Genomic DNA, 26,496 nt, shown 5'->3' on the forward strand with positions numbered 1-26,496 from the left:
TGCTGGCCTTGGCGAGAATGGCTTGGAGGGCCGACAGACCCTTCCGAGCAGCACCCCCACGGGACAGGCACTTAGCCTCCGTTGCTTGCTCTCTTCTATGAGCTGCGAGGGGCTGACGAACAAGTGCAGGGCCATGAGTAAACTGGAAAGTCAGGCATGGCACTCGGCAGGTCTTCATGGCCCAGGGGATTTATCAGCCATCCCTGGTTCTGGTATGCCTTTCTGTGCACTGAGAATTTCACCCAATAGGTGTCCTGGCTGCCTCTTCCAGCCATGCCAGGCAGCAACAGGGATACTGTTGGGGTTGCCCCCCTCCCCACTCACATCTTGTGTAGGTGTCAGAGTTCTCTGGCCTTGACTGGTTGAGAGCTCAGTGGTTTTTGGAGGCCTGGTTTTCCCCAATAGAGAAAAAGGTTAGTTGGAATCAAACAGCCTTTGTTGGTATAAAAAGCAAGAGGACTAGCAGGGAAATACACATGAAAAAAATCCCAGAGGCAGGGTGGGGGTGGGGGAGCAGGCACCTGGAATCCCGGCTACACGGAAGGCTGAAATGGAGAATCATTTGAGGTCAGGAATTTGAGACCAGCCTGGGCAACGTAGCAAGACCCTATCTCTAAAAATAAAATAATAATAATTTTTAAAAAACTAGTCACTCCCAGAAGAATTTATGAACACACAGGAATTCAGTGGCAGTAAGCCCTCACCCACAGAGGGTAAGGTCATTTAATTCTGAGCAGTTAGGAAGTCCAAAGTCCTCGGTTTGACAGTGGTGGGTGTGAGATTTCCCACGGTGTTGGCTGGATGATGGTGAATCTGCGATAGGCTCTGCCTCTTCCAGTTTTCTTCCATTCAATGCTTGTTTGTGATGCCACTCGACCACCTCAAAGAAGCCACCTCTCTCCTCCTAAGAACTCATCTAACAACTTCTCCACTTGGCCCGGGCAGGAGTAAGCAGGGCCGGTGGGTACTCCTGAATACAGGCAGGCCTGCATCTTTTAGGAGCCCATCCCACCCTGAGCCTCACGAGCTGAGCCCCCAGAGGACTCAGGCTATACACAAACCTGCGTCCACTGGAGACTGCAGCCTCTGGGCAACAGGCACTGCCAGGGACTCCTTTGAAATTATCACATAGGAAAGCAACACAGCGCCTCGATTCACTAAGGGATCTCGGGGCTGCTAAGCTAGACCAAGCGCAGTGTGAAGTCCACAGAGCTCCCTGCTTCCCTTCCACTGGAGGGAAACAACACTCTGTTCATGGACTTCAGCAAGCAACAAAGACAGGCCAGGGGCCACAGTCAGGGCTGCAGTCCTACTCTGCAGGGATTGCGCGCCCAATTTAGCTCTGGAAAAGTACGCCAGTGACAAAGGCACAGGCTGCTGGGGATGGGAGTAGCACCGGAGGGCTGTGGGACGGACTACAGGGCACCCCCCCCCCAGAGAGCTGCTCTGGTCGTCACCCTCCACCCTGGCACCCAGAGGTGCTGCTGGGCTGGGGACTGAGCTCTAGGGCCCACCTTGGATAAGGGCAGGAAAAACCCCAGGAAGACAATGCTATAGAGAGCTCATTTCCACAAGCCTGGAGCTGTGCCCATCTCCATCCTCGGTGCCAGCACCATGGAGGTCCTGAGAAGGCACCCTCTTCACTGGGTGACCGTCAGGATCCTCTGGAGCATGTCTGAGGGCTCAGAACAGAAGAGGCTCCTCCAGTGATGAACCGGCGCCAGCACATCCAGGTGCTGCTCAAGATGAGGTAGAAACTCAACACATCTGCCCATCAGGAAATAGCAGTCGTTAGTCCTGGATCCCACTTACCTGAGGATCCCACTTACCTACTTACATATCTGCCCATCAGGAAATAGCATCATCTTTAGTCCTGGGTCTCATGGGCCTCCCACGTCCCACAAGTCCCAGTCACGAGAGAGGCCTAGACTCCAGTTCATCTGGTCCAGGGCTCTCCACTGGTCCCTGAGAATGCAGTCTGAACCCCAACCCCACGTGTCCTAAGGGTACTTCCAGGCCCTGACCAGAGATGTTGGAATAGCCACAGCAGGCCCCTACTGCATTCCCAGAACCTGTGAGATAAAGGTAATCAGGGTCACGGACACCTGTTCCTGCCACAGGAGCCACCTTGAACCCCAGATGCCAGGGTGGCCTGCCATTCCCAACTCCTTAGTGAGCTGTCCATGAGGTACTGCTGGATAAAGAGAGCCCTCATCCCAGCATGCTCATCCTCGTCCCAGACGGTGAGGGGCACTGGGGGCAGAGCTCAGGCAGGGCTGGCCCTGGCTTGCTGGTGGGACCCGCTTCGTGGAAGATGGGGATGGCTCAGGGGCTCTCAAGTGGCTCTCAAGTGGGTTCAGATCCGGGACCCATAGGCCGTGGAGAGAAGCAGTGTGCCCAAGCCTCGGGCTGAGCTCTGCCCCCATCTCAGTGGCCTTCCACAGTCCAGGTGGTGGCAGGAGGCCCTGGTGAGAAGGACAAGGGCCAACTGCTGCCCTGGCTTGGCCTCAAAGACTCATGGAGGAGATCCATCTAGGCAGAGGGCGAGACAAGCCAGTGCCGGACACCAAGATGGCAGGGCCAGGAAGGTCCAGAGTCAAGACGGCGCACTGAGGCCCGTTGTTCACAGAGGGGAGGATGGCAATCTGAAGAACCACAGCCTGGGGACACAGGGGCTATGATTTGGTGAGGGGCAGGGGGTGTCAAGAGGGGAGTTGGAGGCAGCCTGGGGGCCTGCGGACAGCTCCTTGCAGCTGCAGCCACCTGGGAACCAGGAAGATGGGCTGGGCAGGAAAGGGAGGTGGCCCTAGGCGCTCCAGTCACACACTCAGGGCTTCATGAGGGCCCACTTGGTCCACTGCTTCAGGTCGGTGGCCTCTGGCCCCTCCCAGCTCCAATGACAAGGACAGGAAAGGTGCTGGGCCCAGCCCAGCCTGGGTACAGAGGAATGAGGATCAGGATGCCGTGCGGTCCCGGGAAGAGGGCTTCTACCATCTCGTTTTACTTTGCGGGGACTGAGCCTAAAGTGACCAGAAAGAACAAGAGTCAAAGGGGACTCTACCGCGGAGGGCCCAAGCACTAGTTTTTACTTAAAAATAGTGTTTCAGTCCCCAGGAGGCTGATGCAATCTGAGCACAGAAGGAGAAGTTTGGGAGAAGTTTATTTTTTTTTCCAGCAACCTTTCTCTCCCTTTCAAGTTGGTTTTTTTTTTCTCCCCCAGCAACTTTTCTCTCCCTTTCAACAAAAACAGTTTTTCCCCTACAACCGGTATCAGAAAATAGCTTCTGACTAGTTGGGGAGAAACATTCCCAAGCCTGAGAGGAGCAGGCTCCCCGGGGCAGGCCTGGCAGCCCCCGGCAAGGCCTTGAGCAGCGTCCAAAGGTCGGACCCTGCTGTCTCATCCTCACAGCTGGAAGTGCCACCCACTGGACTGGCTTACCCAGGGTGGGCCACGGAGAAAGGCTGCTGGACGTCAGAGTCTGAGGAAAACCTGGTTGGGGTTGGCCTGACCTCTCTGGGTCAGTTCGCTTACCTGTAAAAGGGGGCAGTGTGACCACTCTGAGGCCCTGTCTCACCCCAAAATGGTACAGTTCTGCGATTTTGAGTCGGGAAAAGGGAGAGCATACTAGTCCTGCCCACCTTCCAGGGCAGCCTTGGGGATTAAAATGAGCTGATGGGCTGGGTGAGGTGGCTCGTGCCTGTAACCCTAGCACTTCGGGAGGCTGAGGTGGGCAGGTCACTTGAGGCCAGGAATTCAAGACCAGCCTGGGCAACATGGTGAAACCCTGTCTCTACTAAAAATACAAAAAGTTAGTGGTGGCACATGTCTGTCATCCCAACTACTCAAGAGGCTGAGGCAGGAGAATCACTTGAACCTGGGAGGCGGAGGTTGCAGTGAGCTGAGATTGCGCCACTGCACTCCAGCCTGGGCAACAGACCAAGACTCTGTCTCAAAAAAAAAAAAAAAAAAAAAAATTAAATTAAATTAAAAAAAAAATGAGCTGCTGAGGAAAGGCTTTTGCTTAGTATAAAGTACTGAGCAAACTGACTTTCTTTTTTTGAGACAGAGTCTCGCTCTGTTGCCCACACAGGAGTGCAATGGTGCAATCACAGCTCACTACAACCTCGACCTCCTGGGCTTAGGAGATCCTCCCACCTCAGCCCCGTGAGTAGCTGGGACTAATGCCTGGCTAATTAAAACACTTTTTTTTTTTTTTGGTAGAAACAGGGTCTCACTATGTTACCCAGGCTAGTCTGGAACTCCTGGGCTCAAGCGATCCTCCCACCTTGGCCTCCCAAAGTGCTGGAATTACAGGCTTGAGCCATCCCGCCCTGCACAAATGGACATTTTAATGACCGCTCAGGATTGAACCCAACCGGGACCTGGCCCAACCCTTTGCACTTCTGTCAACCCATTTGTAAACAATTCCTAACCCTCTCTAGGCCATTCCTTTGCACGTATCACACGGTGTGATCTCAAAGCATGGAGCAGAATGAGTCTCCACTTTGTCCGCTATGGGATCTTCACTGTTATTCATCCCAGGAGAAGCTGAAATTAGTTCATCTTCCCTTATACGCAGAGCCACCTGCTCAAGGCCCACCTTCCCAGTCCTGTCCCTGCAGCCACTGAAGGGGGGTTCCCAGAGGAAAGCTGCCTGACCTCAGACAAGCCCGGGTGTAGGACTGCATCCTAGGCACACACTGAGCCTGGGTGTTCATTCTTCTGATTGCACACAATACAGACAGAGGACCTGCTAAAGAACCCCTCACTGGGGAGAGGCATCAGCTACTTAATTGCACAGGAAAAATCTGCAGCAGCTTTAAATATGAGCTGGATTTGGAGGGAAGAAAGAGAAGTCACCCACAGGCCATGGAGGAGGAGAAGTTCATCAGAAACCAGGAGCCCAGCTCAGAAACCACAATCCCAAAGCGAGAGTTAATAAAGCAGAAATGTTTTTATTAGGCACCCTTGTTCCTCACAGAGGAGCATGATCCAGGCCTGAGCGCCTGAGAAGTCTCTTGAGGTTGCAGGAATCTCCAGAGAAACATAGGCGCTGCCCGGCCACCACCCCGAGAACACTATTTGGCTGGAGTGTGACCGCGGAGGTGACCCTGGCAGGAGGCCAGGGTTGGCTCCTCGACTCCACAAACACTGAGGAGTGGGCGAGGACACCCAGGACACCCACCGGAACACTGGCAGAGAGGGAGGCCCTTCTAGCTCTGGGGCACATGTTGCTGAGCCTGCCAGTGGGAGGAGGAGCCTGAAGAGTCCCTTGCCTGGGGCCAGGTCCTCAGGGCCCTCCCCAAATCCGCCCGCCTCTCCTGGCCACTGCTGACTCAGTCCCACACATAGGGGTTTCTAAAGACCTGAGAGTTCTTGCCGTCTTTCAGCGGTGTGGCCGCCTGGTGGCTCTGGGCCGAGTACATGTCTTCAGCCCGCAGGGTCGAGTTGGCACTGCCCATCACCTGGCTGTTGGCGGTGGCCCGTGGGAGGATGACGTCGTAAGCTCCTTCGGACTGGAAGGAAGAACAGGCGGTCTCACAGTCGGGGATCAGGAGCCAGGTTCCACCGGGGCGGATGCACAAACACTCACTTCCTGCAGGGCTGGGCCTGCCAGATCCCCCCCGACTCCCCCCTCGGCCCCTCTGCCCCCTCTGGCTGGGCCCCAGGGACGGCCTGGGACAGCCAGACCTGAGCCCCTTATCTTGCCCTGCCTCTGGGCATGGGAACAAGGCCCCTGGTGACCTTGGATGGTGCTGGGGCTTCACAGAGGGGGGTCTTCTTCTCAAGCCCCCTCCCGCTTCTAATTGTTTAGGGAAATGCTAGGGCCAGTGGAGGGTCAGCCACATAGAGCTGCTATTACCTGTCTGGTACAGCTCCCAGGCCCCTTCCTCCAAGAATCTTACCCCGAGTCTACCGCCTGTCACTACCATACCCCCAGCATCACAGCTGCCGGCTCCCCTGGCCGAGGACATGGCTCTGGCTGTGCCCACACATCTCTCTAGGCATCTAGGCTGGCCGGTCTGATTTAGTGTCTTTTTTTTTTTTTTTGTAGAGATTGAGGGGGTCTCACTACGTTGCCAGGGCTGCTCTCGAACCCCTTGCCTCAAGCAGTTCTCCCATGTCACTCTCCCAAAGCACTGGGATTAAAGGCCTGAGCTACTGCATCCCGCCCTGATTTGGAGTCTTGAAACCTGAATTCTCTGCCTGGCGCTGGGTCTTGCTCCCATGTGGGTGAGAGACACCAGCTGTGGGGTGAAGAGGGTCCTGAGGTACCTGTTCTGGCTCCCATGCTGGAGGGAAGGTGAATTCCTGGCCCCATCTGTCTTAGCCCTATGGGAAAGAGCTGCCACCAAATCTCTGTAGCTCCCAGGCCCCAAACCAGCCTTCAAGTCAATCAGGCTCAGGAGGATCCTCAGCCCTGTCTGCAGTGGCCCCTGTCCACGTGGCCCCTGGAACATCTACATCCGTGGCCCCAATCCACGAATGAGTATGCACTGGAATCACCTACACTGCTTGATAAGCCTCACCGACTCATAGCCGAACCCTACACAGTGGGCCCCACGCAGCTGGCAACAACTGGGGCTGGGGGAGGGAGTGCTGAAAGCAGGGCTTGCGGATCTGTGCTGAGTAGTACCCCCATGGTGCCGATGCTCTGAAGGGATGCTAACATCCCAGCTCTGGCCCCGTCCCATCTGCACTTTTATTTTTTTTATTTCTTATTTATTTATTTTTTGAGACAGAGTCTCACTGTGTTGTCCAGGCTGGAGTGCAGTGGTACAATCTCGGCTCACAGCAACCTCCGCCTCCTGGGTTCAAGGGATCCTCTGGCCTCAGCTTCCCCAGTAGCTAGGACCACAGGCATGTGCCACTATGCCTGGCTAATTTTTGTGTTTTTAGTAGAGATGAAGTTTTGGCATGTTGGCCAGCCTGGTCTCAAACTCCTGACCTCAGGTGATCCACCTGCTCAGCCTCCCAAAGTGCTGGGATTACAGATGTGAACCACTGCACCTGGCCCCCTTTGCACTTTTAGCAGGCTCCCAGGTGAGGCTAATGCTGGTGGTCCGGGTACCATGTTTTGAGAACCGGTCAGATAAAATATCCCTGTTCATCCAGATCATCCCCCAGGAAGCGGACTCCAAAGGTGCTGGGGAGTGACGCACAACAACAGTGAGGGAAGCTACTCAGGAAAAGCTCCTGTGGCTGCCCACTCCCCACCAGAGCTGGCGGCCCGCAGCCTCCACTCCTGGTCCTCCGGAAACTCTCCTCTGCCCAGGCTCAGGTTCAGGCTCAGGGAGAGGGGAGGCACTGGGACTGGAGGCTTCAGCCACACTCGCCTCCCCCTGCCCTGCGGCTCTCACAGAGAGGGCGGGGAGGGGGATGAGAACGCCACCCGGCTGACCTCCTTGCTTCCTGTTCCCAGTGTCCTGCCAAGACGGGTCACTGACCTCTCCCCACAGCCTCTGCCAGCCGGGAGGAGGAACACATACAGGAGCGAGTAGAATCCAACCCACTGTCTTCCTGCTCCCATCCCCTCCCCTGGCTAATGGAGCATCTAGTTTCCAGAACCCAGGGGAGGTGTAAGGTCGAGACTTGCTCCCTGCCGGAGCGGGAGGGGAGTCATGGGCCCCCTTGGCACAGCTGTGGTTGAGAAGTAAACACCTATCCAGACCTGCAACATTTGGACCCTGATCCATTTTGCAAACACCTGGCTGAGACCCTCCTTTGTCCCTCCACAAGCTCTCCAGGGTAAAGCTGGCAGCTCCCACCAGGGAGAGCTCACCCAGCATTCCCTGTAAGCATGCTGACAGAGCCTGTGTGCAATGCTCCAGTGACACAGGGCGGGTCCCACTGCAGTGCAGCTGGAGATGGTGGGTACGCTGACTCCAGGACAAAGAAGTGAAGAACTGGGGCTCTGGATTCCCCAGGTAGAAGCACCAGATGGAGAAGCTTGCCTTCCCCCTACCATCTCCACCCAACCCAGCTCTGGCCACATGGCCCTCTCCCGCTGGCCTGCTGAGACTGGTGTCTGTAGCCCAGCTGCGTCATGAGGACCTGGGGAACCCACTTACTGGGACTTTGTGCATCAGGGCCATCTCGGTGGGCTGGTAAACACTGGTCAGCAGCTGCCCGTTGTACCCGCTGTATGGTGACACCGGCCTCTTAGCTGCAAGGAAAAGCAGGAACAGTTTGAAGATCCCAGGGCTCTCAGCTCCCTTCCCCACCTCCCACAAGCCAAGCAAGGCTCTCTGGGGGCAGGGAAGAGGTACAGGGGGCAGGCCAACCCTGGCATAGTCTCTAACCCAGGAGTGGCCAAGTTGGGGATGAGGTTGTGAACACAGGGGCCCCCTCCCAAACCTAGCACCCCTTTGTACAGATGCATGGGAGTGAGCAACACTGCTGGGCTTCCCTGCACTGTAGACCCCCCAGCCCCTGACCCAACACCTGAGAAAATGCTCTGTCAGCAACCTCCACATCCCCATCCGCCCTCCAGGGCCAGGGGCCAAGAGGACACATGGACCTTCGGCCACCTTCCAAGATGGCCAGCCTCCAGCTCTGCCTGTCACCATGGGCCAGCTGCCAGGCGCAGGGGTAAATACATCTGAGACCCCACAGCCTAAGCCTCTTCACGTCCTCCCAAGGCCGACCTGGGTGCCCCTTCCCCACTACACCAACCCGGAGCCTGGCCAGGGAGCCTTCACGCACGTCCCATCCTATAGCCCCCTGGCAAATTTCCAGAACTATTTTTAGCTCCAGGGATACTTCCCTGTGCCTTTGGGGTGTTGGTTTCCCGATGTGTTCCGCCCTGCTGGGCACTCCCAGGGTGTTTGAGGAGGGCTGCTGACCCACCCCGGGGCCTCGGAGCAGGCCCTGCTGTGAGGACGGCACAGCGGATGTCTGGCTCCAGCAAGGCTGACGGTCCCGCAGCTCTGAGGGACCGCAACCTATATAGGGTTTCCTAAGTGCTGAGGCTGGGCTCACTCTATTGATTTTTCCATTTAGAAAAAAAAGAAAATAGGAAATAAAAACTCAGCCCGAAGGTTGAGAACCATTTGGCCCTGACAGGCATTCGGTGTGGGGGCGGGGCCTGAGGCTCCTCCCAGCACTTGTCCATAAGCCCCGCCTCTCCGGTGGGTTTTGCCGATTCCGTGCTCCTACGCACACTGTGCGTGTGGCAGGGACCACCTAGGGCTGCGGTCAGCACCTCAGCCCAGGTGGGCAGATCAAAGATCAAGTGCCCGGCAGGACAACGGTCATTTCTTTCCCCAAAGCAGGGATTATGAGGATTTCAGAGTTTGTAGAAGAGAAAGGAATGTCTCTAATTCTGGAACTTCCACTGCCTGACTCTGACCTCCCGGCAGAGACCCCAGAGCCGGTGCTTGTTAACCGGGCAGTTAAGAAAGTCTGAAGCCCCCAGGCCTCCAGATCAGCACAGTCTGGGGACAGGGTAACGCCTTTGAGATGGTACCCCCAGATTTCCAGGTCATTTTCAGATGAGGGGCTGCAGCCAGCAGATTGAGGAAGAGCAGGTGGGAAGCGCACAACGGGCCACATAGGTAAGGGGATTAGCACCGGAGCTGGCACAGAGCAGGTGCTGAGGAAATGCTAGTGGGCTGCTGAGACCACTACGCGGCACCCCAAGTACTTTTATTAAAAAGAGAAAAAAGCCAGGTGCAGTGGCTCAAACCTGTAATCCCAGCACTTTGGGAGGCCCAGGCAGATGGATCACTTGAGGTTAGGAGTTCGAGACCAGCCTGGCTAACATAATGAAACCCCGTCTCTACAAAAATTAGCCGGGTGTGGTGGTACACGCCTGTAATCCCTGCTGCTTGGGAGGCTGAGGCAGGAGAATCTCTTGAGCCTGGGAGGCAGAGGTTGCAGTGAGCCAAGATCGCACCACCGCACTCCAGCCTGGGTGACAGAGCAAGACTCCGTCTCAAAAAATAAAAATAAAAATGAAAAGAGAAAAAAAATTATCTGAAAAATACTTCCTTTTAAAGAAAACTAAGGTGATTATGGATACATACATAATAGAAAAACAAGTTCTGGAGAGATGGTATTAGTAAAATATGTAAAATAATAGTCACGCACACACAGCAAATAGCTAATTCTTCAAGAGTGCTTTTCATGGGCCAGGCACTCAGTAATTTTTTTTTTTTTGAGATCATCCAGGCTGGTATGTGGTGGTGCAATCACGGTTCACTGAAGCCTCAACCTCCTGGGCTCAGGCAATCCTCCTGCCTCAGCCTCCTGAGGAGCTGGGACCCCAGGAGTGTACCACCACACCTGGCTAATTTTTAAAATTATCTGTAGAGACGGGGTCTCACTATGTCCAGGCTGGTCTCAAACTCCTGGGCTCAAGCTCCACTCACCTCAGCCTCCCAAAGTGCTGGGATTACAGGAATGAGCCACAGCGCCCAGCCAGCACTAATGAATTTAATCTTCACAAGAACCCTATGAAATAGACACTGTCATTATCCCCATTTTACAAATGGAGAAACGGAGGCACATAGATATTATATCGGTCAATAGCGCTCACTTCGGGGGGTGGAATAGGATGGGATGGGTAGGACTGGGAAGGCAGCTGGGGAAATTTTCATTTTATCTGTAATGTTTGAAATTTTAAGGTGAGAATATATGCATGAATTATATGAATATAGAAAAAAAATCTTTTTTTTTTTTTTTTGAGATGGAGTCTCACTCTGTCACCCAGGCTGGAGTATAGTGGCTTGATTTTGGCTCATTGCAACCTCCACCTCCTGGGTTCAAGTGATACTCCTGCCTCAGCCTCCCGAGTAGCTGAGATTACAGGCATGCACCAGCACACCCAGCTAATTTTTTTGGATTTTTAGTAGAGATGGGGTTTCACCATATGGGTCAGGCTGGTCTCAAACTCCTGACCTCAAGTGAGCCACCTGCCTTGGCTTCCCAAAGTGCTAGGATTACAGGCATGATCTGCCATGCCCAGCTGAAAAAAAAAGATCTTTAAATTAAATGGAATTTAGAGACACTTAGGCAGAAAACTACAGAAAACCTCAAAAATTTTCCATTTTGCTCAAGAGACTGGATCCCTGTCCTGCAGTAAAAGACATGGGATGGAGAAAGGGGCCACTGGGGGCATCCACAGAGACCCACCTGCAGCCGGCTCATCCATGGAAAAGGCCTTGTTCTCCACAAACATGCTCTGACCCTTCTGCTCTTTCAGGATGGTCTCATAGCCCACGCCCCGGGTGGGGTACATGTCCCCCTGGTAGCTTTGCTCTGGGCTGGCCTTGGTCACCTGAGAGACCTCGGGGATGACGTAGAAGAGGACAAAGGCCCAGGCATTGGCGGCAAGGGCGATGGCCAGCGTGGGGTCATCCCAGGTGGGGCTGTTGCGCTGCTCGTTGCCGTAGGTATACATGACGATCCACACCACCCATATGGCAATGGAGGTGGCCGTGGTGAGCAGCACGAAGATCCCGTGCTTACGCCAGCGCTTGAAGTGGCCACACAGGGCAGGCCAGGCCCCCAGGAAGGCACCCAGCAGCAGCAACATAACGTAGATGAGCGCCATGACAAAGTCCATGTTGGCGATGGCGCAGGGGGAGGCCACGGCCCAGTGGGCACTGCTGTTGCCCTGAGGGCCGCCGTCGCCATTGCCCCGAACCAGTGTGATTATCAGCCACTCTGTATTGATGATGACCTCCACCAGGGTCAGCAGCAGAGCCACAGTGAAGATCACCCAGCCCCGGGGCCCATGGTTCTTCCGGGCCAGGAAGTTGAGGGCGAAGACGTGAGCCGCCAGACAGGAGAAGCAGATGGCGAACAGAACCCCAAAGAGGAAGCGCCGAGAGGCACAGGTGGAGAAGTCGGGCTTCACCACGCAGGCAAACACGAGGCAGAAGAGGCCCAGGGTCCCCAGAAGGAAGAACACCTGGGTCCCCAGCAGGCTGCGTTTCTTGGTGTCCTGCACAAAGGGGAGGCTGGCCACCAGGATGATGGTGAGCACAAACGTGGTGACGACGCCCGCCCCAGCCACAGCCTCCAGGACGATGCCCCACGCCCCAGAGCGGTCACACAGATTGTAGTAGAGGGGGTTGAGGCCTTGGCTGCAGCCGGGTGGGACATGGCTCTGGGCCCGGGCCCCTGGGAACAGGAAGAGAGGCAGTCCCAGGCACATCACCAAGGCTTTGTGGATGGCCATCCTGGCTCCCAGGCCAGGCTCTGGTTGGGTCCCTAGAGACAGAAGGAAAAGGGACAAAATTAGTCCTCCAAGGTCAGACTCCAATATACATGGTGCTGCTTTCCCCACCCCAAACCCAGGCAGACAGTGCTAGCTGACCATGAGGCTCTCTGGACCTCAGAATCCTTCTTAACGCAGAACTCCTGAGAGGAATTTCAACTGGCCAGAGAGGCAAATGAGATGAAGCCCATTTGTCAGCCCTATTCCTAGCCATGGCAAAGGAAAAACCTGTCATTGAATTTTCAGTTCCCTCCCTTCCACCAACCATAACCTGGGTTCAGATATTCCCTGAGCTCTGGCGGCTAGGGTGGAAGATGAAGGGGCTTTGTGAACAAGTCAAGACTAAGCATACCACCCACCCAGCACTTCCTCTCTGCCCTGGGACTTCCAGGCTTCGGGAGGTCAGCTGCTATGTCCCTAAACTCCATTCCTGTAAGGCCTAAATCCATAGCCAGTCAGCTATGCATGCATTCACTCATTCATTCATTCATTCATTCATTCATTCATTCAATAAGGACTTAACAAGCACCTGCATCAGGCATAACCGACAGCCAGGAAAAATGAAGAGACAGTCATTTTCCCACTTTTAGTGCCAAGTCTCCACTTCAGAATCCTACATTTTTTGCCTAGCTCAGAAGCGGAAGTCGAGGATAAAATAAACAAAGTCCCCAGCTAAGGAGTTAATGACTTAATGCCAAAATTTTCCTTCAGAGCATTAACATTTTAAAAGCAAGAACCAGGCAAGGGCAATGCAAAACCCAAAGGAATTAATCTTTAATAGAAGACTTTAAGACGTCGTAGTGGCCTGGCGCGGTGGCTCACGCCTGTAATCCCAGCACTTTAGGAGGCCGAGGCGTGCGGATTACAAGGTCAGGAGATCGAGACCATCCTGGCTAACACAGTGAAATCCCGTCTCTACTAAAGAATACAAAAAATTAGCTGGGCGTAGTGGCAAGCGCCTATAGTCCCAGCTACTCCGGAGGCTGAGGCAGGAGAATGGCGTGAATCCAGGAGGCGGAGGTTGCAGTGAGCCGATATTGTGCCACTGCACTCCAGCCTGGGCGACAGAGCAAGACTCTGTCTCAAAAAAAAAAAAAAAAAGACGTCGTAGCTAGAAGGCAAGAAAGTTAGCTTTTATTAACACCAGCAAGGTAATTTTCACTCCATCTATTCACTGCCGCTCTACCAAATGCCACAAATCTGTGCCAGAGAAGAAAACCAAACCCCTGCTCCCAATACCGATTGGATTTTCCCACATGAAGTAGAGGTAATGGATTTAACAGGTTAGGAGACATTAAAGACCAAATCAATGAGTTTTTTCCAATCGAAAGTTTTAAATGCACTTGCAGGAACCTAACACTGAAAATTTAAATGCTGCTGAGCACGGTGGTTCATGCCTATAATCCCAGAACTTTGGGAGGCCAAAGTGAACAGATTGCTTGAGTTCAGGAGTTTGAGACCAGTCTGGGCAACATGGTGAAACCCCATCTCTATAAAAAATACAAAAATTAGCAGCCGGGCGCAGTGGCTCATGCCTGTAATCCCAGCACTTTGGGAGGCCAAGATGGGTGGATCATTTGAGGTCAGGAGGTTGAGACCAGCATGGCCAAAATGGTGAAACCCTGTCTCTACTAAAAATACAAAAATTAGCCGGGCGTGGAGGTGCACGCCTATAATACCAGCTATTCAGGAGGCTAAGGCAGGAGAATCACTTGAGCCTGGGAGGTGGAAGTTGCAGTGAGCCAAGATCGTGCCATTGCACTCCAACCTGGTCAATAGAGTGAGACTCCATATAAAAACAAAAGAAAACAAAACAAAACATATATATATGAATTAGCAGGGTGTGGTGGCATGCGCCTGTAGTCTAAGCTACTTGGGAGGCTGAGGTCAGAGGACCATCTGAGCCCAGGGGATCGAGGTTGCAGTGAGCTGTGATTACACCACTGTGCTGCAGCCTGGGCAACAGAGCGAGACTGTTTCCAAAAAAAGAAAGAAAACTAAAAAAAAAAAAAAAAAAAGAAAAGGAGAGAAATCTTAAATGCTTTAAGAAGCAGGTTATACATTTCAAAATTCTATGAATGCAGGTAGTCCACATTTAAGTCACCCCGTGTTGAAATAACTAGTTGTAACCCCGCTTCATCAGGAACTCTCTGGGAAAACGGCAACAAAGCTTTCCTGGTCTGACAGTGACCACTAGTGGCTGGCAGGGGAATGGCATTATCTAACTGTATTCTGTAAGGCTGCTACCCTTCTTCCTTTCTTAGGGGGATTGTGAGGTTGTTTATACACGATTTACCTCCTTACTGTTTTCTACCATTCCTGGCTACTTAATTTCTAATAGGCAAACAAAAGCCCTAAATCCCACAGTTGATAGAAATTGTCCCTCTTTTCAGCACAGAAGCAAAAAAAAAAAAAAAATTCTGTCCATAATTGATATGTGAAAGAACACTTACTAAATCAGGGGCAATGAAACTCATAAAATTCAGTGAAATGGACACAATAAAGAGGATCCATTGTCAAAGTCCCTTCAAACAGTCTGCAGGCCACTTGAAAATATTTAGGTCGTCTTAGCCATCTCAGCTACCTCATCTTTCAATTAAGCTTGCTTAAGAGTAACTCTTAAAATTAACCATCTCATGCAAATGTACTGTTGTTTTCCTAAATAACTGGCATTGTAACAGCTAGTTTCTCTTCACTTCTAATGCAGGACTTAAATAAGCTTCTGTAGGGGACTTTGGAAATCAATAAAGCACCAACTGTATTTTATTTACAAGTGCTGGAAAGAGGAGTAAGAGAGGGCTAAGAGGTAAGGAGTAGGCCGGGCACAGTGGCTCACACCTGTAATCCCAGGACTTTTGGAGGACAGATCACAAGGTCAGGAGTTCCAGACCAGCCTGACCAACATGCTGAAACCTCGTCTCTACTAAAAATACAAAAATTATCCGGGCGTGGTGGCATGTGCCTGTAATCCCAGCTACTTAGGAGGCTGAGGCAGAAGAATCACTTGAACCCGGGAGGCAGAAGATTGCAGAGAGCCGAGATTACGCCACTGCACTCAGCCTGGGCAACAGAGCGAGACTCTGTCTCAACAAAACAAAACAACAACAACAACAAAAAAAGGTAAGGAGTAATATGGAGCCACTCCCGGGACATAATTTATGGATAACAACATTCTGTGGGGTCCTAAATGTTCAACTTCATCTTGGGCTCCACAGCCAATCAGCCAGAACTTGGGCTTGGGCCTGAAGCTGGACGTAGGGAAGAGAACCCTCAGAACTGCCACTTAGCCTCCGGGCACCTGTACTTACAAGGGCTTTTCACCCCACCTCCCTCGGCCAGGGCCCAGTTTACAGCAGGCAATTACTCCAAATCAGCAAATATTGACTGTGTGCCTGGGAAGGAAAGGCCCTGTTGTTCCCAGAGCTGTGGAAAATACAAACATGAACATAGTCCCTGATTTGATGGCATTTAAAATCTATCAGGAGAGATAAGGTCGGTACTCACAAAAATTACACAAGGAAGAATATGATTAAGGGCCACACAATGGAATTTACCTGTAGGAGAGAGACAGGGGCTACAGGAACACAGAAGAGAAACAGGCAGAGCAGAGAAAGACTGTTCCACAGAGTTTTACTCAGAATCTAATCAAAAACATACCAGGTCCCAGACACCGCCAAGAGACAGGGACACCCAGAAGCTAAGCCCTGAAGAATGTGAGGAACGGCTGAGCAGGTGAAGGGAACAAGGAGAGGGACGTGTAAGGCAGAAAAGACGGTGTGAATCAAAGCCCTTTTGAGCCCAAGTCCAGAGCAAGTGAAAAAAGAATTCAGTTTGCTAAGTATCAGCTGAGTTTGCAAAGGGAGGCTGCAGCTGCTGGCTGACACATTGGAAATGCTACAGGGGTGGGGCTGGGGGCATTATTCTAAAGGCTGGGGGCATTATTCTAAAGGTAACAGTCAGCCACCGAAGGCTGTTTTCAGCATGATGGGGGCATAGCCAGGGCTGTACTTTTAATAAATGAGTCTGGGAAAAATGCACAGGCAATCGGTTTGTTGGGGGGGGGGGGGCCGCACATTCATCTCAGTTAAAGGTCAAGGTCAAAGGTAAAGCCATTATGGCCAGCTCTGAGAGATCGTTTCCAAAACACAATCGAAGGACTTGTTGGCGGGCAGAGGTGGGGGAAAAGGATGCTAAAGCCCACACTACAAGTTCAAATCTAACAGGCATGTCATTACAGAAAACCAAGCCAGGGACCAATATCGCTCATTCTTCTTGATCCATCTTGCCCTAGAAATACTTGCGTGTACCCTGCCAGCTCCCAGAAGCCCACAGGCACTTGGGCCAGGGTCAGGAAAGCATCACAGCTCCCTGTCCCCAAGCCCCCACCTCCCATTTCCCCGACTTTGTGGTTGGTGACCAGCAACTTCCTTCTGCACCTGACCCTTCAAGTCTTGCTTCTCCTGCCAACCCCCTCAATATAGAAACTTCCAGGGAATGAGAGAGGAATCTGTATCTGCCCCTTACCGCATCCGGGTACCAGGCTGCTGCTTTTAGGAAGTTGCTGAGCAACTAAATAGCCTCAGAGGACACAACCTGGTCCCATCCTGAAAGACCTTATTTCTCTGGTACCCCCAGAAGTGGAAGAGCAGGTGGGAAGACAGAAATTCATGGACTCAGGTGAGAAAGCTGGGCCTTCTGGGCGTGGCTCTCATCTACTGCCTAGGACAAGGACCCTCAGAGAGTTAAGAGAAGCTCAGAAGAGCACAGCTCCAGCCCTCTGATGCCGGGAGTGCACATTCAGCCAATGCCACCTTTTTTTTTTTTTTTTTGAGACAAAGTTTCACTCTTGTCGCCCAGGCTGGAGTGCAATGGCGGTGACCTCGGCTCACTACAACCTCCAACTGCCAAATTCAAGCAATTCCCTGTCCTCAGCCTCCCAAGTAGCTGGGATTACAGGCGCCCGCCACCACACCTGGCTAATTTTTTGTATTTTTAATAAAGACAGGGTTTTACTATGTTGGCCAGGCTGGTCTCGAACTCCCAACCTAAGGTGATGTGCCTACTTCAGCCTCTCAAAGTGCTGGGATTACAGGTGTGAGCCACCGTGCCTGGCCCAATGCCACTTTTAAGATGGTGGCTAAGGGACTGACAAGATGGACTCAGTTCTGGTCAGAGGCTTTTCCTCAGGACCCTGGAGGAACCTTCTGCTTCCTGTGGGTCCCTAGATCCCGCACTAAGACTGAGCCTTCTGATCCCTGAACATTCAAATCATATCCGTGTCTCCCTTCCAGGGCTGGAAGGTCTTTGAAGCTGGTGAACAAGAATTCTAGAATTCACTGCCACAGCGGGTGCTGTGCCTGAACACACTGGGCATTTGGAAGTCACCTCTGGATGGTCTCAGGTGCATTGATCCGTACCCAGGGCTGCCCCCTCCATTTTGGAGTTGCATCTTCTGCTTAAAGATTCTCAGAGGGTACAATGAGTGGGGTAGGAGGGGAACCTCCTTCTGCCCTGAGTCTCCCCGATCCCACAGCTGAAGCCCAGCCCCAGCCTCAGATTATTTTCTGGACAAAAGGGCCTTTTGCTTCCCTTCCCTGGAATCAGTCGTACAAATATTTTTAATCGCCTCTGAAATCGGCCTTTCCCCAGGCTCAGCCACCCGGCCCCCAGCGCTCCTCTGAATCAGTCCAGTCCAGTTGCTGAATCTCCCTCCTCCCTCCTTCTCTCTGCAGGGGGCGCAGAGGCCTGGTGGGCTCAGAGGCTGAGGCCCAACAGCCCTGACTGGTTTCCCCCAGCAACAAGTGGCTTCATCCAGTAACAGGGGAGACAGCCAGGCCTTCTCACTTCTCCAGAGCAAAACCCTCTTTCTCGCTCCAGCATCATCCACACACAAGCCTGAGACCCCCTCCACCCACCAGGGCAAAGGATACCACCCTGCAAAGAGAGCTCCAGCGTGTCACAGGGCCAACCAAGCTCAACACTGACACATGGCCAATGGCTGTCTTCAAGGGTGCTGTAACCAGGGCACTCTCCAGGGAGGTTCACCCAGGTATACCACAGAGCACCTACCTTCCTCCCATCCCACACACTGTACAGCCTATCGGGAAAGAGAATGGCCTCACTGACAGCCTTCCTACCTCCATTCCCATCCCTCTCTCCCAGTCCCTGGTTAGGTCTCACCCCTCTGTCCAGGGCGCTCAGGCGTTTACCCCATCAATAAGAAGGCGCACAGGAGAAGCCTGTGCCTGGAAGGAGTGGGCTCAGTGTGTAGGTTGGTGGGCGGGGGGGAGGGTAGGGGTTGCTCGAACCTCAGCCTAGACAGCCCACCTCTATCCTCCTATCCCTGCCCCGCACCAAGACCAGGCATTTGGGCCAAAATGCCCTGAGCACTCTGAGACGTGGAAATCGTCAAGGGTCTGCCCTGGAATGTTACTCTGGAATGCGCCCCGGCCCCCAAGGCACTCCCTCCCCTAGTCACAGTTGAAGGCACAGGGGTGGGGGGCCGGCGCTCCGGGAGCACAATACCCTACTTCAACACAGTCTCCTCCCCTGGACTTTAGGATCTTGGTCGTGGAGTTTGTAAGTGATTGGGTCTTCCTGCGTCTAACACTGCGGGCCTGAGGATGGAGGTGCAAAGGACGCTAGAAAAGCCAGCCGGGAGTGGGGGTTCGGGATCTAGGGGCCAGGCTGCCAGAAGGAGAGGCGCTTTGATAGTCTGAATTTCCAAACTTCCCTCAGGGAGATTCTGAGCCCTCTCGTCTCTACTTGGGTCGACGGTACTGGGGTCTACACCTGCGCTCCCCGGATGGCTGGAATGGGGAGCAAGGGAACCAGTCTCTCTCTCCCATTTTTAGGGCTATAGAAACCTGCCCTCCCCATCCACAGTAGCAGGCGGCGGAGAGGACGCCGACCCACAAGAGAGGGTGACCGCGGACTCCCACCGAGAGGCAGGCGGTGGAGGGTTTCCCATTGGAGACCCCGATCGTGGAGTCCTTTCCCCTCCCTCCAGCCTGAGCCGCAGCGCCAGGCTCTCCCATCCCCCATTCCCCAGCCCCAGCCCCCAGCCTGCTCGGGTCTGAAAACTTTCAGCGACCGAGCGGAGTTGGTGCGGCGTCCCCCGCCCGCAGGATGTCCCAGCCCCCGCCTCTGCCCTCGCCCACTCCCCGCCGGCCCGACCCGACTCTTCCGGACCGCGGAGAGGGAGGGCGGAGCGGGAAGGCAGCAGCCCTTACCTGGGACTCGCCGCGGGCCCCGCTCCTGCACAGCCTTTGGGGCCAACTCCAGCCCCAGGCGGGCGGCGGGCGGGGGTGGGAGGGATTCGGCGCGGAGCGCTGGGCCAGGCCCGGTCCTGGCTGGGATGGCGGGACCCGGGCCGGGACGCAGGGCCTGCCTCTCCCCGGGACCGAGGCTGAGCCGGGCGCGCTGGGTCGCTCGCTCTCGCGCGGGCCTGTCCCCAGGCAGGACTCCTTGCTGTCGGCGAGGGTGGGCTGGCGCCTGCATCACCGTTACATCACCTCCATTCAGGGCGCTTATCGGGCGCCCGTCGCGCTCCAGGTACGTGCGCTCCGTTTACACAGGAACAAAGCCTGCCCGGGCCTCCCCGCCCCGACTCACCTCCAGGCTGGGCCGACTCGCACTTTCCGGCTAGGGAGGGAGATGGGAGTTTCTGGCCCTGCCGGCGTGTGGTTTGTTGCTGTTGACTGCCACGCCCCCGCACGCGGGCGCGCGCACACTCACGCGCACTCACTTTCTGGGCTCGGCCTTCTCCGGGGCAAGCGGTGTGGGGGTGCAGCCCCGCGCACCCCCCACCGCGTCTCCCAGAGAGCGCGCGTACGGACACGCGTGGGGCTACCTTGACGCGTCTCCGTGGGGGACACCTAGCCTTTGTCACCTTCGTCCTGGCCCTCCCGTGAGACACACTTAGGGCACAGTTCGCTGGGAGCGGGCCGGTGCGAGGCGCACACTCAAGACACAGAGTCCGTCTTTTTGTCACGCCTTCTGCGTCCCCTCCCCTCCCCAGCTTGCACACGTGGACACACCGAGGTTCGCCTTTTGCACGCGCGGTCCTTCTCTGGGACCCCCCACCGGTCACAAAGCGTACGTGGGATCGTTACCAAGTGCTCCTCTCACGCGTGGGCCGAGTCCAGAGCCACTCCGCACCGTGGGCAAAGGTCGCCCTGGGCCCGACTATCCCGCGCCCGGATTTCCTGAGACCGTTCCATGTTCTGCCCAATTCGGAGCGCGCGCTCCCCTCCCAGCGTCCCGGTTCCCTGCTCCGACTTGTCCTAATTAGCCTTCACGGTTTTGTTCCCCGAGGTACAGTGTTTAGCGCGGCCCCCTCGGTCTCTGCGCTCCGGGACACGTCGGCTCTGACTCCGAGTCCGTCCCCTCCAGCAGCCGGGGGACCTTTCCAAGAGGTCAGGTTCCCACCAGCCCCACCCCCACTCCCTGTCCCGGGGTGGATCTGTGGGTTGCCACCCTTTCCCCTCCGGCCCCAGGAATCTGCTGAAGGTGGACCGCAGAAATTGGGAAGCGAATCCAGGCTGGGACTTCTCCAGCCCGGTAAACAAGAGGAGATTTTCCGGCCGCCTTCCCCCGGGGCTGCTGGCCTCGCGGCGGGTGGGGTGCGCCGTCCCAGGGACCGGCCGCGAGGCCTAGTTAGCCCGCGCCAGAGGCTCGTAGGGGCCGAGGCGCACGGAGGAGGGAGAGGTTGTTAGGTCTGGCCGGGCCCCTGGGGACGCGGAGGGAGGGCAGGGCGCCGAGTCTCGGGGTGCCTGTTCTCATGACGCCGAGTTGCCTGGGGCATCGCCAGCGGCGCGCCGGTCGGAGCCAGCTGGTGGCGGGGCAGGCGGGGCGGGCGGCCGGTGTTTGCTCAACCCCGAGCGCCCGCGAGGGGGAGGGGAGGTAGCTGGTCGCGGGCTAGGGGGTAGCAAGGTGGAGGAGCGGGGGCAGGGAAAAGGGTGGGTATCTCCCGAGCTGCTTGTTTGCGTGCCTGCCCCGGTGTAAGACAACTGGGAGCCTAAACTCTATGAATCACCCGGAGTTGCTGGAGCGATAAACCTCAGGCTGGTTCCTCCCCTCGCACACCGGCTTCTCTGACTCCAGGAGGGAATGTTTGCTTAGCGGCTGGAGCTGGCAGAGAGGCCCTGGTTCTCTAGAACCCTGTATCCCTTCCTGGCCTTGCCTTCACGGGCTGGTCTGCGGTGGCGGAGACTGAATTGTTTCACGTCTCTTCAAGAAGAGGGGCGCAGTGCTGCTGCTGATTTGTTCCTCACTCTTGGGCTCCCTCCCGTAGCTCCACACCCCCACCCTAAGATTCAGAGGCCCCCATGCCAGGGAGGCAAACGCTTGTAGGGTCCAAGCAGTTGGGTGCCCACGCTAGAAAGGCAAACGGCGGGTCAGACCTAAGCGAGGGGCATCCATGACTCTGGGCTGGGACTAGTTCTCATGAACCAGGCGACCAGTGCTGGGAGGGGCTGCTCATTAGCATATGTGAAAAGCCAGATAAGAGCTAGAGGAAGGTGGAAAGGAAATAGTCTCCGAGACTGCTTGTGACCTTAAGAAGCCAAAGATGAATTGTGCATCTGGCAGGTGTGTTTCAAGTTATTTTCAAGCTTGGGGACTCGCTTTTCCCTACCTAGATTCTCCAAAAAGGCAACTCTTGGCCCCTCCCTCCCCACCCAGGCAGGGAAAAGGCTGGGGCATGTGAGGCCTGGGCACCCCAGCAGTGGAGCCCGCCTACCGCCAGCCCTGCATAGTAGATGGCAGTGGAAATGTAGGGAGGTTTCCTGAGAGCTGTTTGCTCTTTTTGTGTTCAATCCATCTCACTTCTGGGGCAGGATCTGCCTTTAAAGGACAAAGCAAGTCCTTTGGGGCGGATGACGTGGGCTTCAGCCTTCAGGGTCCCTGTTGGCCTCTGCTCTAATCCCACGGGCCTGTGCTGGTTCAGAGTGGGGAGGCAAGAGTTGGAGAAGGCATGAGACCCCTCCACCATGAGTCGGACCCTGGTGGGGGCTGTGGACACAGCGAACCTGTGATGCTAGAAGGAAAGTTTCGTGGGAGGTGGCTTTGCTTTCGGAAAAACTCCAGCCACAGGGTCCTCTGTGCCCCCAAATGTCCTTCACCTTAATTTAATACCCCAGTAGGTGTAGAACCCATTGCGAACTCCGTTTTCACCAAAAAACTACACTCTGAGAAGTGTTCAAAGAGTGCTACTGTTCAAAGAGATCTCGGGGCCCAGCACAGTGACTCACGCCTGTAAACCCAGCATTTTGGGAGTCCTGGGTGGGAGGATCGCTTGAGCCCAGGAGTTGGAGACCAGCCTGGGCAACAAAGACTTCATCTCTATTGAAACAAACAAACAAAAAAGAAAATGATATGGGGTCTCACTGTGTTGCTCAGGCTGGTCTCGAACTCTTGAGCTCAAGCGATCTTTCTGCCTTGGCCTCCCAAAGTGCTGGGATTACAGGTATGAGCCACTGTGCTTAGCCTATTTAATTTTTTTTTTAATATATGAAATAAAAAGGAAGAAAAAGATTCTGGATTGTGGATAAGCATGTCTGTGTCCACCACCCAACTACCTCCACCCCCCACCTGAGTTGGGTTCCTACTGGCAGAGTGAGAAACCACCTTTGTTCGTTGGAAAGCTTCCTTCAGAGATGTCTGAGGTCTTGACAAGGCCCAGGGGTGAGAACACCTGTGCCACCTGCCGGCTGTGTGACTTGGGTGAGTGGTCTTATCTCTCTGAGCCCTGCTTTCCTCAACTGTAAAACTGGATGATATCACCCCCAGAATGAAGTTGTGTCTGGAATGTTCCTCACACAAGCCAGGTGCTCACAGGGAGCCAGCGATCAGCCTCCGCTTTCCTGGTGTGATTGTCATTCCCTCTAAGCCTTGACAGGTCTACCAGTTTTTATTTATAATTTAAATTTTAATTAATTAATTAATTATTTTTGAAACAGGATCTCACTCTGTCACCCCGGCTGGAGTGCAGTATTGCGATCTCGGCTCAGGGCAGCCTCAACTTCCCAGGCCCAAGTAACCCTCCTGCCTCAGCCTCTCGAGTAGCTGGGACTATAGGAGTGCATCGTCATGCATGGCTAATTTTTGTATTTTTTGTAGAGATGGGGTCTCACTATGTTGCCCAGGCTGGTCTGGAACTCCTGGGCTCAAGCAATCCTCCCTCCCTCACCTCCCAAAGTGCTGGGATTACAGGCATGAGCCACCGCGCCTGGCCTAATGGTTTTTAACCCCAACTCTTGCAGAAGCTGGCATTCTTTCTGTTCTGTTTCACCGTGATTGGAATAGCTTTGCCATGCCATGCTCTGAGGCTTCACCTGTGATGTTCCTTCCACCTCGAACATTTTATGCCTCTCACCCTCCTTTTTCTGTGTGAATAAAAAGTTTTTAAAAATCTCCCCTGCCCCAAAGCTTAGCTCCAGTGTTCCTTCCTTTGCGAAGCAATCCACACCTTCCCACGAAAGACCCATTGTGAGTTGCCCTTTTTACCCACAGCCTGTTACGCATTCATTTATTTATCATTTCTCCTAGTGTATCATAATTAGCCTTCTAAATTGGTTTTTTCTCCAATTACACTGTGCCCTTCTAGAGAGCCAGGGACACGTCTCACTCATCTTGTTTTCCCTGGCATCTGGCACTCAGACGGGTGTGGGTAAATGTTTTCAGTAAATGCTTGTAGAATATCCGTTATTCTGTGGCTGGCCACGGCTGATCTTCCCCTCACACCAGCAGCCTTGCAAACAGCACCACCCCTACCCTGCCTCCCGTACCCCACTTTCTGGGAAGCAGGCAAGCCCCAGTGCCTACTGGAGAAGTCGCCTCCCCTGGGGCTGCAATGCCCTGCATCAGAGGTGAGGGTAGGAGGCTCTGGCACCCCGGCTTGGGGCATGGAGGGGCCTATCCAGAGAGAGCCAAAGGTCAGTTGTGTTGTTTCGAGGGACTTCCCAGTTTGCCTGGGCAGCAGGAATTCTAGATTGCAGTCTCAGCCTGCAGAATCTCCAACAGGAACCATTTCCTCCTCCACAGAGTCGAAGGCCTGCTCCCTCTGCCTGGTGAGTGGAGGGCCCCAGGTCGAACAGCCAGGCCCCAGTGGGGGAGGAATAGTCCCTCGCGGGGCTGAGGGTGGGGCTCCTGCTTCCTGACAAGTTGGGGCCTGGAATCCTGTGCTAGGTGGCTGGGTGCCCTGCAACCCACAGCCGGCTGCTGGTAAACAGTTAGCATTTCACCTCTCCTTGCTCCCAGGCTCATATTAACTGGTTACTGCCCTGACTGCCGTGTCTGGCCAAATCTCTTTTTCTCGTAGGCTCATAGGACTTTCTGTGTGGAGCAGCGGGAACTGCCCAGTTTTTTGAAAGGACTTTGGTCCCATCGGGGCCCGTTAAGAAGCAGAAAACCAGGGCCAGGGAGCAGGCGAGTGAAACAGTCACTCACCACAACCGGCTGCCCATGGGTGATCGCTCTGGAAGTGTACCCGGAAGCAGGCCTTGGGCAGAGGCCACCGGAATGTCACCTGATGCTGAACCCTCCCCCATGGCTGCAAAATCTGCTCCTCCCTCATCCCCCTCCCTGCCCAGGGCTCAGTAGCCACTAACCAACTCCCTGTGGAAGGAGAGAACGGGGGTTCCTGAGCTGCTTTGATCTGGTCAGCCTCCACCCTCAGACTGAGCCAATCTTGAGAGCCAGACCTCAAGGCCAAGGGTCCAGGGATCCAGGCCACTCAGTCTGCCCACCTCTATCAAAATCAAAACAGAAACATGTAGCCAGCCCTGCAATTCGTTCCCCTGCCTTCAGGAAGCATCTCACCCCAATCCGTGAGCAGGTCAGGGGGAAGCATTCCTTCTGCCTTGCTGCAGTGGCTACAGCAGCCCCCAGACTGACGGCCTCTGGTGGCAGTCTTCCTCTAGTCACCCTGCAAACCCCCATCGGGGCAGGACCTTCACTGACTTCACCCCAACACCTTTCACTCCTAACACCTTCACTGGCTCCTGGTGCCTTTATGTGAAAGTCCAGGCTCCCTTGCCCGGCATTCAAGGCCTCTGCAACCTGTAGGTACCCTAGCCTTGGCTCCAGCCTCCTCTCCTTCCTGTTCCCCCACGGGAAATTGTCACTCCAGCCTGAGAAGCCTGCTGTGAGTCTGCCTCGCCCCCGCACTTGCCTTCCTGTGACTTCGCTCACATGTCCTGTATTCTCGATCCAGGATGCCTCTCTCCTCCCCTCGGCCCCTTGATTCCATCCCCCTTTAAAACCCTTGGCTCCTCCCAGAAGCTTTTGCTGGTGCCCGCCACCCCGTAGTCCTCTTCCTCCCTCTGCTCTCCTGGGATCCCACCACTGGTGTGCATTTGCTACTCTTACATGGCTCTGCCTTTTTTTTTTTTTTTTTTTTTTTTTTTTTGAGATGGAGTCTTACTCTGTTGCCCAGGCTAGAGTACAGTGGTTTGATCTTGGCTCACTGCAACCTCTGCCTCCTGGGTTCAGGTGATTCTCCTGCCTCAGCCTCCCGAGTTGCTGGGATTACAGGCGCCCGCCACCACACCCAGCTAATTTTTATTTATTTATTTATTTATTTATTTATTTATTTGTATTTTTAGTAGAGACAGGGTTTCATTATGTTGGCCAGGCTGGTCTCGAACTCCTCACCTCTGGTGATCTGCCCACGTTGGCCTCCCGAAGTGCTGGAATTACAGGCATGAGCCACCGTGCACGGCCCCGTGTATCTTTTTTTTTTTTTTTTTTTTGGGACGGAGTCTCGCTCTGTCGCCTGGGCTGGAGTGCAGTGGCCGGATCTCAGCTCACTGCAAGCTCTGCCTCCCAGGTTTATGCCATTCTCCTGCCTCAGCCTCCTGAGTAGCTGGGACTACAGGCGCCTGCCACCTCGCCCGGCTAGTTTTTTGTATTTTTTTTAGTAGAGACGGGGTTTCACTGTGTTAGCCAGGATGGTCTCAATCTCCTGACCTCGTGATCCGCCCGTCTCGGCCTCCCAAAATGCTGGGATTACAGGCTTGAGCCACGGCGCCCGGCCCCGTGTATCTTATAAACAGAGATCTTACCGCTTATGATAGGTCTGTAGGGAATAGACTCTGGATTTCATGCCTCTCCATGAAATCCCTAGCATAGTGCTTTATACATCCAAAAAATGGCACCACATATCTGTGGGTTGATTGGATTGATTGGCCAAGAGCTGAGAGGGGCTGTTAGCCTTCTGTAAGGGGAAAGAAGGGCTCAGGGTCTAGACTTTGCTTTGCTGCTGATG

At 54.4% G+C, this 26,496-nt stretch overlaps 1 protein-coding gene and 1 long non-coding RNA gene across 7 annotated transcripts; one reads left to right on the plus strand and one right to left on the minus strand.

The window, feature by feature from the left end:
• Positions 1-687: 687 nt before the first annotated feature.
• GPRC5C (G protein-coupled receptor class C group 5 member C) lies at positions 688-24,716 on the minus strand. Of its 5 annotated transcripts, none has more exons than XM_050764298.1 (6): positions 24,678-24,716; positions 11,138-12,220; positions 8,074-8,168; positions 5,368-5,517; positions 3,440-3,532; positions 1,775-3,020 (listed from the first exon to the last, which is right to left on the minus strand). In XM_050764298.1, exons 2-5 carry the CDS (start codon positions 12,186-12,188, stop codon positions 3,473-3,475), a joined length of 1,356 nt encoding a protein of 451 aa, XP_050620255.1. In that variant the 5' UTR covers positions 12,189-12,220; positions 24,678-24,716; the 3' UTR covers positions 1,775-3,020; positions 3,440-3,472. The 5 variants fall into 5 exon arrangements, with proteins under 5 accessions (XP_050620253.1, XP_050620254.1, XP_050620255.1 ...); XM_050764295.1 differs by lacking the exon at positions 24,678-24,716 and adding an exon at positions 19,460-19,867; XM_050764296.1 differs by lacking the exons at positions 3,440-3,532; positions 24,678-24,716 and adding an exon at positions 19,460-19,895 and having other exon boundaries at positions 688-3,020.
• Positions 20,318-25,796, plus strand: LOC126939291 (uncharacterized). 2 transcript variants are annotated; one of them, XR_007720330.1, is made up of 3 exons: positions 20,318-20,644; positions 22,753-22,952; positions 23,189-25,796. It is a non-coding gene; the product is annotated as an uncharacterized LOC126939291 (long non-coding RNA). The 2 variants fall into 2 exon arrangements; XR_007720331.1 differs by having other exon boundaries at positions 24,550-25,793.
• Positions 25,797-26,496: the final 700 nt, after the last annotated feature.

The sequence above is a fragment of the Macaca thibetana genome, chromosome 16 (genome assembly GCF_024542745.1).
Source record: "Macaca thibetana thibetana isolate TM-01 chromosome 16, ASM2454274v1, whole genome shotgun sequence".
NCBI lineage: Eukaryota > Metazoa > Chordata > Mammalia > Primates > Cercopithecidae > Macaca > Macaca thibetana.